We start from the raw sequence: 12,035 nt of genomic DNA on the forward strand, positions 1-12,035 counted from the left end.
TTCTAAGAAAGAATATTGTAAAAATTTTTTATGGCGAGAAAAAAATGTTACTATGTGAGTGATGGATATTAACTAAACATTATGGTGATCATTTCACATTATACACATATATCAAATAATTATGCTGCACACCTTAAACTTATACAATGTTATACATCAATTATGTTTCAATAAACTGGAAAAAAGTAATGGGCTGTGAAGCCAAAAGTAAGATAAGAACATTAAAAAACTTCTACTTTAATAACACTTTATTGTAATAACACTTTATTTACAGTAGTTCCACCTTAGTCTATAGCAGGGTGGTTTGCATTACAAAAAATAAGAAATTACATTTACCCTTTCTTCTTGAGATAGTTAATGCAAGACCAGGAAGGAATGTTGAGATAATTAACAAGCCCTAACAGGCAATCAATTTTAAAAAGTGAATGGACAAAAATATGACCTAAATTTTTACTGCCTTTTTGTGTTTCAGACATAAGAATGATGAGGTGATGTTTGGTCCTTCTGAAAAATCTATATTTATGCTCAATTAGGAAAGGGAACCATTACAAAAGAAGGTTTATTTTAAGTAAGTCCTTAATGATTTCTTAAGTCTGTGGTCTAAGATTCATGCAAAAAACTTCTGTGGTTAATCAGAACATAATTTCAGTACTGTACTGTAGACTGGAATTAGAACACATAGTAAAAGATGAAACATTTTTACATATATATTTTTAATTTTTAAAATCTTTTAGGTTTCCTCACTCCTTGAAAGAAATGCCATCTTTTTTATTGAGTCCTTAAAGGCTTGCTTTACTTGCTTGTTCCGCAGAGTATAAATGAAAGGGTTCATCAGAGGGATGACTGACGTGTTGAGCAATGACACCACCTTATTCATGGCTACACCTTCCTTTGCTGGTTTCATATAAATGAAGATGCTACTTCCATAGGTGATGGAAACTACAATCATGTGGGAAGAACAAGTGGAGAAAGCCTTTTGTTTTTGCTGAGCTGAAGGGAGTCTTAAAATAGTCTTGATGATGTATGTGTACGACACAGCTACACAGACTAATGTGAAAATGAGGGTCAGCACAGCCATGACGAGGGCAAGCTGCTCTACAAATTGAGTGTCTGAGCACATAATCTTCAGAAGAGGAGATGCATCACAGCCAAAATGGTCAATGAGATTAGAGTTACAGAAATCCAGCTGAACTCCTAGGCTAAGTGGGGGGAGTATGACAATTAACCCAATCAGCCAACACAAAAGGACAAGAGTGATGCAAACCCTGTCACTCATGATGGTGGTGTAGTGCAGGGGCTTGCAGATGGCCACGTAGCGGTCATAGGACATGGCAGTTAGAAGAAAATATTCTGCTGCCCCAGTGAGGATGACAAAAAATAATTGGATGAAGCAAGCATTATAGGTAACCCTTCTGTCCCCAGTTGTCAGGCTATACAGGAATCGAGGAACACAGACAGTTGTAAATATTATTTCTAAGATGGAGAAATTCCGAAGGAAAAAGTACATGGGAGTTTTAAGGTGAGAGTCCAGCAGAGTGAGGAGCACAATGATGAGATTTCCAGCAACACTGAAAATGTAGGCGAGAAACAGAAATATTGAAAGAAAAACCTGTAGTCGTGGGTCATCTGTTAATCCAAGTAGGATGAATGTTATTGCAGAATGATTTTTCATCACTGTCCTCAGGTATGTTAGTAAATCATAAACTCTAAATCTTAGGTTTAGAATATAAAAATAATGCCCAATAAGCTGCATAGAGGAAAGTAACCAAGCCAATCAGTAGAAGCACATATTTTAACTTTTACTGCATCATCAGTGATCTGATGTAGAGGTGATTGCACTGGGCTTCATTTCCCTGGGCTCTGCTTTAACATGGTCTTCAGACTGTGGTTCACAGAAAATATTATCTGATGTTTTGTATCCACCACTGGTACACAGCCAATTTTAAAGTAAATAGAAAATGCCAGGAGGATCCCCCAGTCCCCTGAGATTAGGGCAGCCGTCCTGGTGTCCTCACTCCTCCGTGTAGAGTAGGAGATCCATAAATGTCAATAGGTAGGAACATACCTGTATAAAATTTTAATTTCCTCCTCTGTCAGAACAGCATATCAGCAAATCATTCTCACACCTGCAGCAATACAATGCCATGAAGGCTTAGTTGTATTGTTTTCCATGTTTTGTAACACTCATTCTCTGCAAATAACTCTAATCTCCTCAATGTCCTAGAGAAGCATTTGCTGTTTGGGTCACTAGGCAGCAGTACCACAGAGTCACTGTGAAGTGTCCTGGGTACCATGGTTCTCCAGAATTTCTTCTTTGGTCCCTTGTATGTTAATATGCTGAACTAACTAATTCTGTGCCCCTGCCATATATTAGTCTGAACAGCATCTGTATTTTTTCTTTCTTGAATTCCTGTTTTAACATCTTTCTGTTCTCTAACACCCCACCCAACTCAAGCCTTCCCAGAATCCTGACAAACTGGATTTTCTGAAGGTCTTCCTTAGAGACCTAAACCCTGTCCTTCAGCTTCCATTGTCCCTAGGTCCTGTACTTTATGTGTGGATATCATTCTGCAGAATGCCTACTGAAGCTCCTTCTAGCTCCACTAATAACCTAAAGTCAATATCCTCCAGTATGGGCAGAGGAAGGTCAATTCCACTTGGGGAAAGAGTTGACTTCTTTGCCGTGGTTCCTTTCTCTGCAGACTCACTTTGCCCCTGGGAATGTCCCTAATCATTGCTGAGTGTATCATTGTCTCAGGGCACCACTTTGCCCTTCAGATTGTGCTTGTTTTCCTAAAGAACAGTTATTATCAGGCATGTATTCTTAACGAGTAGTAACTATGACATGGAGAAGAAATAAAAATTGGCTCTTCAATTTGGATATAATTAAAAGCTGAAAAATCACAATCTATCTTTATGAGTTTCCCTACAAGCCTGCCTCCCTGTGTAGCTTCTTTTCAGGATCATGTCAAAGAAGTCATTTTTTGCATCTTCCAGGAAATCCATGGGTATTTTTTCATTTCTCACCTTTTTATCTATTCACTCACCTTCCCAATATTGGGGCAATATTGTGCTTCTAAGTGTCAGAGCTGGAATTTGACACATGTCAAAGTGGATCTAAAGTTTAAGTGTCTCCAGGAAAGCTGTAATTTTAGGATTTGAGGCAATTGGTCATCCTTAATCAATTCTAAAAATCACAAATTAATGAAAATGTTAGCTTTTCAAATGTTTCCTAACCAAAAACAGTATCACTGAGATATCAAGTGTACTTCTATTTTTTATATAATAATGTTTTAGTGGTCATTCTTATATGTAAATCTTTTGTCTTTATCAGATTAATTACTCATTTAAGAACTAATCAAGAGATATACTGAATAAAGAGCTTCCCATATGTACTGCCAAACTAGTCCTTTAAAAATGTGCCCTAGTACACACTCCACCATAGGTAAGTGAGACTCTGTTGCCCAAATCCTTTAGGATTTAGGAATATTTATTTTGTTTTTATTTTTAATATATTTTACTGACAATAAAGAAGATGTGTTACATATACACTATGGAATATTATTCAGCCATGAGAAGAAAACAAATCCTACCATTTGCAGCAACATGGATTGAGCTAAAGGGTATTATGCTCAGTGAAATAAGCCAGGTGGAGAAAGACAAGTACCAAATGATTTCACTCATCTGTGGAATATAAGAACAAAGAGAAAACTGAAGGAACAAAACAGCAGCAGACTCACAGAAACCAAGAATGGACTCACAGTTACCAAAGGGAAAGGGACTGGAGAGGATGGGTGGGAAGGGAGGGATAAGGGGGAAGAGGGAGCATTACAATTAGCACACATAATGTAGGTGGGGAGCATGGGGAAGGCAGTATATACAGAGAAGACAAGTAGTGATTCTATAACATCTTACATCGCTGATGGACCGTGACTGTAATGGAGTATGTGGTGGGAACTTGATAATGGGGGGAATCTAGTAACCACAATGTTGCTCATGTGATTGTATATTAATGATACCATAAAAAAATATATTTTACTGACAAGATAATCCTACCTGATAATTACCTGATAATTATTTCATGGATATTTTTCTTATAAGTGAGGTATACCACTTTATTCTAAATGGTCATTACATTACAAAACCATCATTTTTATGTTTTCCTCAACTTAAAATATTTTAATTAATAACTAACATGTACTTATTCACATTTTTATGTGAGTTATTTGACTGTATGCACCAGTAAAAGAATAGTAATATCAGAGGCTCCAAATCCTAGTCTGTATTCTGACCTAATGAATATGACAGTAACTACTATGGAGTCTTTTAGAACTGATGCAGCCCAAGGGATGGGCTTGATATATTCAAGGATAAGTAAAATAACCATTTAGCAGGATGTTTTAAATGGGTAGCTGCTCCTTTAAAGTTATTTCTAACCTTCATGCTTTAAGAGTCTATGAAAAAGGAAGACATATATTTTGATATTTTTTGTCAATTTTCATTATACTGTTATAGCGTGGAAGTGATTATACCATTCAGTAGTAGACACAGGTGCTCTTATCCTTAATTCTGATCTCTTCCAAAAGCACTGCTCAAAGGTCATGTTCAGACACATTATCATGTTATATAGAACAAAGTGGCAGTTCAGACATTACTTTTCAAATCCTCTCTGCATATGAAGATACTTCATGGATTCAGATTCTAGCACAAATATCTGTCCTCATAGCCTTTACCCATGGACTGTTTTTACACACCCTCTGTGGTTCTAGTTCCCAAACCTTTAGGCACAAAAATAACAAACAGTTCATACTTACTTTCTGGTGGTCCCCCTTCACTTTTTGAAATTGAGCCCAAAGTTCTTCCTTGGGTCTGAAATACATTGGGTGCTACAAGCTATAATTTTGAGTTAACTTTGTCATACTTCCAAGCCCCCCATAGTCTTCCAGGCAAAGTGCCTGCAAATGCAGGGGGATGTGCAATGGCACCGAGAGGGGCACCCTTCGCTCTTCTCATCACCACGTCTACATGGAGGCTAATGAGAGCTCCTTTCTCACATTAAGCTCTTAAATAATATTTCCCTGAATTCTGTGACTGGAAGACTGGTCAAGGGCAAATAACTGCTAGCAACTTACCATGGCTGTTGGAGTGAGGATGGTCTGACCTCAGTGTGTAAAGAAAGGGGTTGCTTAATAAATTTTCATTAGTAGAAATGGCATGTGCTTTATTGGTTTCCTCTGCTAAAGTGCACAGGGAACAATTAAGTGAACAAACAAAAATGTCCTTGATGATCCTACTCAAACCACTAATGAATCTGCAGGGAAATTAACTTTGTCAAAAAAAAGAAGAAAAAATTAACCAGCACTTGTGGAGCAATGTCCACAGGGTTAAGAAATGCAAGCATAATAACATCATTTGCAGTAAAAAAAAAAAATCAGATGATAAAATGGCAATTTGATTCTTGTCATGCTCTCTTCTCTTTACATTGTGTAAATGGGGCTGCCTGATGATTTCTGTTAAAAGACATACTTGTATGATCTACTTAAGTCAGTCCTCCCCAGATATTTCATTATTAGTTCTTAAGATGTTCTATTTCAATACTGGGAGAATTAACGTTTATTTTGTTCTACTGATCATATAGTTCATCCATGGGTCCTATTAATATAGAACTAATGAGTATTAATTAATCACTGCTATAACTCAGCTACTGATATTTCATTTCCAAAACATGCAGGGACCTTGCTAAACCAAAAGTTGTCATTCTGCTTATCAAGAATACATGCCCTGGTCGCATTGTGCTCAGTATCCCCCATTCAATCATAGTCTGAATCTCAGGGATACACTCTTTACTATACTAAGCAGGAGAAACTTTCATAAAGCCCAATAGCTGAGAATTTTGAAGTCCGAGCTGGGGCCAGACACTCAGTATGTGCATGTAACTTCCTGTGCTGGCTCACAGCCCATCTCCCTATCCAAAAGAAAGATTAAAAATTCTATACACCCTCATACCATCACAGCAATCATACTCACTGTGGAAAGGCCTTCAGATCTTTTATGAACGTTGATCAGTTATTGAGGAGGGCAGGCCCTGAACATCAGAATCAGTGAGATTTTTTACCTGGGGAAAATAGAGCTTGAGGTGAGCAGCTCAGACCAAGGGAAGCAGGGATACAGAGACAGACTTGGAGAAACAGAGTCAGGAGCACATTCATGTGGGTCTCTTTCTGTACTTCTGGTTTCATTGTTTGGTCTATTTTTCACACTACTGAAAAAATAATTTTGTTCTTTTTAGGAGTATTTTCCTACTCTTGGTCCTCTGTATTTCTGTACAAATTTTAGAATCAGACTTTCACTTTACACAATAATAATTTGCTAGGATTTTGTAGGACTTTGTTAAATCAATGGATCAATTGACCAATTATTTGTCAATTTGTTCAATCAATGTCACAATTGACATTTTTAGAGTATCGAGGCTTCCAATCTATTAACAGGTTGTTACTATTAATTTATTTACTTATTATTTAATTTCTTTCTATATTTTATAAGTTTTCATTTTGGGTGCATATGCATTAGTGTTTTTAGGATTATTGCACATGACTCATTAATTTTACTATTTGGGGTGCTATTATAAAGGAAATCATTAAAAATACTTATGTTCTAATTTTTATCCTCTAGTATAAAAGGAAAAATTGGTTATTGTATATTGACTTTGTATTTATTAACTTTAAGTTGCCTATTATATTCTAAAAGTTTTTCTTAGATTATTTTGGACTTTCTACAAAAAGTGTATTTTCTGAGTAAACATAGGTTTATTCATTCCTTTTAAGTTCTTACATCTTTTGTCCCTTTCTGTTGATTAATTCTTCTGGCTTGAGCTGCTAATACAATGTAGAGCAGAAGTTGTTTATCAAATATCCTTCTCTTATCCCTGATCTCAGAAGTATGCTATCAACATTTCAACCTTAAGTATGATGTTTGCTAGGTATTTGTGGGTATATGGACAGTTTTGCAGATTAGAGATGCTCCCTTTTTGTGTTTCCTAAAGGATTATCATTAATAAATATGGAACTATATCACACTTTTAAAATCTATTGAGAGAATCATAGAATTTTATTCATAGTCTATTTATGTGGTAAAATTACATTGACTGATTTCCAAATCTCAAACCAGCCTTGAACCTCAGGAATTAATAGAAGTTTATCCCAATTTACCATCCTTTTCATATGACACTTGATTTATTTTGCAAACATTTGGTTTGGGACTTTTATGTGTTTGATTGTTACTGAAAAACTTGAAAAACCTGGACTAGATCGCTGACTGAAGAACCAAGTGGCACTCGGGGGTCTTGGAGTGTTGAGGTTTATTTTACACCAGCAGGCTCAGAGGGGAGTCATCTCCCAAGGTCAGAGCCCAGAACAAAGGCAAGGGGAGCAATATATATCTTTCTGCTTCTGAGTCTGCAACAGTTCTACGTGCACAGCAAGCAAGCAAGCAAAGGGGAATGAGTTTTGGGAGTGAGTGTCTGGTGGGGTGGGGAGGGAAGGGGAGGGGGAAACAAGAGTTTCTGTTGTTTTTGCTAAAGAAGAGAAGCAGAAGGGGGCCACCTGGACTAGATTGCTGACCTTGTAAATATTTCCCCATCATGATCACAAGTGAGATTATCCTGAAATATTCCATCTTGTAATGTCTAACAGGGTTTTATTGAAAAGCAGCTTTATTAAAATATAATTCATAAACCATACAATTTACCCATTTAAAGTGTACAATTTAATGGTTCTTACAATAATCACACATATATGCCACCATCACGATAGTCAATTTTAGAATATTTCCATCACCACCAAAAAGGCTCCCATTTTAGCTGTTATCCCTTCACTTCCCCTTCCCATCCTTAAGCAATCACTAATCTACTTTCTCTCTTTATGGATTCCCCTCTTCAGGGATTTATATAAATCGAATCATAGGATATTTGATCTTTGTGACAGGCTCCTATCACTTAGCACAATGTTCTCAAGTTTCATTCATGTTGTAGCATGTATTAGCACTTCATTTTCATGGCCTAACCATATTCACCATAGTGAATAGTAAATAGAAATACCCATGCAGACATTGTCATGTTGAATAAAGTATAAGGCACAAGTATATGCTGTAGTAGGATCCCCTTGAAATATAAATGTACATGAATATATCACACATAATTTACTCATTCATCTATTCATGGACATTGGGGGGTTTTCTACCTTTTGGCTTTTATGAATAATGCTGCTATGAACATTTGTATATGAGTTTTTGTGTGGATATATATGCTTTCATTTCTCTTGGGTGTATATTTAGAAATGGAATTTCTGTGAGAAGAGTCATAACTTTATGTTTAATCATTTGAGGAATTGCTACACTTGTTTCCAAAGTGGCTGCATCAATTTACATTTTCACAAGCAAAATATGAGGGTTCCTAGTTCCCCACAACTTTGACAGCACATTTTTATTAACTGAATTTCTTGATTCTAGCAATCCTAGTGGGTGTAAAGTGGTGTCTCATTGGAATTTTGATTTGCATTTCCATGATTATTAATGATATCCAACAACTTTTCATGTGCTTACTAGTCATTTGTATACTTTTTTATTGGATCAATATTATTAGGTATAATGTATTTTAAAACCACAGATACATATATGTATATATATCATATGTACAGGTAAATGTATGCATTAGTGAATTTTCCCACAGTAAATGCATCCGGGTAGCCTGAGCCAGAATAATAGAGAAATTATTACCAAAGAATCCCCTTTCATACCAAAGAATACTTATCTGTCGAAAGGTGACAGGAATCTTGACCTTTATAGTTGCAATAACTCTTTTAAATTTTCTTGATCTTTAAATAAATGGAATCATAGAGTGTCTGTTTTTTGAATCTAGAATTATACTTGTGAGCTTTACATGTTATTACACAAAATTGTATTTGTGAGCTTATACATGTTTCATACTTTTATAGTTTGATCATTTTCATTGCATGAATATAAAAAAAAATATTTTTACTTCTCAAGATAATGTGATTCCAGGTTGGGGATATTTATAAACAATGCTGGTGAGTGTTAGGCTGGAGGAAAGAAAAACAAGGACATGCAAACAGAACAGAGAGATGCCACAGGGGGAGAACAGACCAGACCCCAAGGTCCGTGCCTTATATAGAAAGGGGACAGCTCTCCCTGAATTCCATCCTGATGTGGCAACTAAGACCCGGATGTCAGCCTCCTCCCTCTTGGAAGGATAAATGTTTCTAGTTGTCTGTTATGTCACCTTTAGCCAATCATACCTCTCAATACCCCCTAGGATAGCTTGCCCACTCCTCCCCCTCCTAACCCCTTATAAGCCCCCACCTCCCTGACTGGGTGTGACTTCCCCGGCCTGTAATACCCAGACCGTGGAACATCAGCTGGGAGTGGCTTCAAATAAACTACCTGGCCCTTTGTTGCCTCTCTTCACCTGCTTATTTTGGCTAAAATTTATCTTACAGTGAGCACATTTTTGTGCACTTCATTTCATGGACATACATATATTCCTTTTGCTTCAATATTGTATATTTAAGAGTGATATTATTGTATTTTAGATGTATGATAAATGTAATCCAAATGTGCAGACGCTGTCAGATGAAGTACAGAGTCAAATTAAACTCTATCCTAAGCATCCTTTTGAAATGTAAATATCCAAATATGTTAAAAGAAGGTTGAAAATAGATAAATACCTAATTTAGCAGAATATTTCAAAAATCCCTTTCTGTGGAATCAATAGAGAATGTACAAAGAGAATTAGAAAGTACATAGAAGGTTGGAATAGCATTAAAAATCACCTTGTCCAGTATGATCAGCATAGGGATCACACCACCAAACAGAAAGAGAACACATTGTTCTTAAGTGCTAATGGATGACTCAACATCTCCCCATTTCCACCACCACCATCTCCTGGTAACCACCATTCTACTCTCAGTTCCTATGAGACCTGATTCTCATAAAAACTTTATAGAGTACACACATCAGTTATATCAGACAGTATTTGTCTTTCTCTGTCTAGCTTATCTCACTTTGCATAATGCCCTCTAGGTATAACCATGTCCTTACAAATAGCAGAATTTCTATCTTTCTTGAAGCTGAATAATAATCTATTGTGTATATGTATCACATCTTTTTTCATTCATTTCTTGGTAGACAACTAGGTTGTTTCCTATAATGCTACTATAAACATGGGAGTGCAAGTATCTTTTCAGCATCCTGATCCTGTATTCATTTCCTTTGTATATATCCCCAAAGTGGATTGATAAATCACAAGTCATTCTATTTTTAATTTTTTGAGGAACATCCATATTGTTTTCCATAATTTCTGACCAGTATACATTCCAACTGACAATGTACAAGTGTTCCTTTTTCTTGGCATCCTCACCAGTGTTTGTTATCTATCATTTTCTTTGTTTTATTAAGGTATCATTTATATACACTCTTATGAAGGTTTCACATGAGCAATATTGTGCTAACTACATTCATCCATATTACCAAGTCTCCCCTATATTCCCCATTGTAGTCACTCTCCATCAGCATAGTAAGATGCCACAGAGTCCCTACACTGTCTTCCTCCTGACCACCCCTCCACACCATGTGTGCCAATCATAATGTGCCTCAATCCCCTTCTTCCTCCCTTCCCACCTGCCCTTCCCCATCACCCCTCTTTGGTAAGCACTAGTCCCTTATTAGAGTCTGTGAGTCTGCTGCTGTTTTGTTCCTTCAATTTTGCTTTGTTGTTATACTCCACAAATGAGGGAAATCATTTGGCACTTGTCTTTCTCTGCCTGGCTTATTTCACTGAGCATAATACCCTCTAGTTCCATCAATGTTGTTGCAAATGGTAGGATTTGTGTTCTTCTTAATGTTGAATGATATTCCATTGTGTATATGTACCACCTCTTCTTTATCCATTCATCTTTGATAGACACTTAGGTTGCTTCCATGTCCTGTTTACTGTAAATAGTGCTGTGATACACATAGGGGTGCATATGTCTTTTTGAATGTGGAATCTTGTTTTCTTCAGGTAAATACCTAGGAGTGAAATTTCTGGGTCAAATGGTATTTCTGTATTCAGTTTTTTGAGGAACCTCCATAATGCTTTTCACAATAGTTGAACTAATTTACCTTCCCACCAGCAGTGTAGGAGGGTTCCCCTTTCTCCACATCCTTATCAGCATTTGTTTATCCTTGTCTTTTGGATGTTGGCCATACTAACTGGTGTGAGGTAATACCTCACGTGGTTTTAATTTGCATTTCCCTGATATTAAGCGATGTGGAGCATTTCTCCATGTGCCTGATGGGCATCTGAATTTCTTCTTTGGAGAAGTGTCTCTTCAGACCCTCTGCCCATTTTTTTGATCAGATTATTTGATTTTTGAGTGTTGAGGTGTGTGGATTCTTTATATATTTTGGATGTTAACCCCTTGTCAGATATGTCATTTATGACTATATTCTCCCATACCATAGGATGACTTTTTGTTCTACTGATGGTGTCCTTTCCTGTACAGAAGCTTTTTAGTTTGATGTAGTCCCAGTTGTTCATTTTTGCTTTTGTTTCCTTTGCAAAATCCAATTTGTTAGCATATAATTTTTCATAGTATTCTCTAATAATTCTTTGTTTTTCTGTGGTGTCCATAGTGATTTTTCCTTTCTCATTTCTGATTCTGTTTATGTGTGTAGTCTCTCTTTTTTTCTTTATATGTCTGTCTAGGGGTTTATCTATTTTGTTTATTTTCTCACAGAACCAGCAACTGGTTACATTGACTCTTTCTATTGTTTTATTCTTCTCAATTTTATTAATTTCTGCTCAGATATTTATTATGTCCTCCCTTCTACTGACTTTGGGCCTCATATGTTCTTCTTTTTCTAATTTCATTAATTGTGAGTTTAGGCTTTTCATATGGGATTATTCTTCTTTCCTTATATAATCCTGTATTGCAATATACCTCCTTCTAAGAATGGCCTTTGCTATGTCCCAAAGATTT

At 36.4% G+C, this 12,035-nt stretch overlaps 1 protein-coding gene across 1 annotated transcript; it reads right to left on the reverse strand.

Moving 5' to 3' along the window:
• Nucleotides 1-730: 730 nt before the first annotated feature.
• On the reverse strand, nt 731-1,681 carry LOC108396312 (olfactory receptor 6C2-like). Its single transcript, XM_037002181.2, has one exon. It carries the CDS (start codon nt 1,670-1,672, stop codon nt 731-733), a length of 942 nt encoding a protein of 313 aa, XP_036858076.1. The 5' UTR covers nt 1,673-1,681.
• Nucleotides 1,682-12,035: the final 10,354 nt, after the last annotated feature.

The sequence above is a fragment of the Manis javanica genome, chromosome 10 (genome assembly GCF_040802235.1).
Source record: "Manis javanica isolate MJ-LG chromosome 10, MJ_LKY, whole genome shotgun sequence".
NCBI classification, from domain to species: Eukaryota; Metazoa; Chordata; class Mammalia; order Pholidota; family Manidae; genus Manis; species Manis javanica.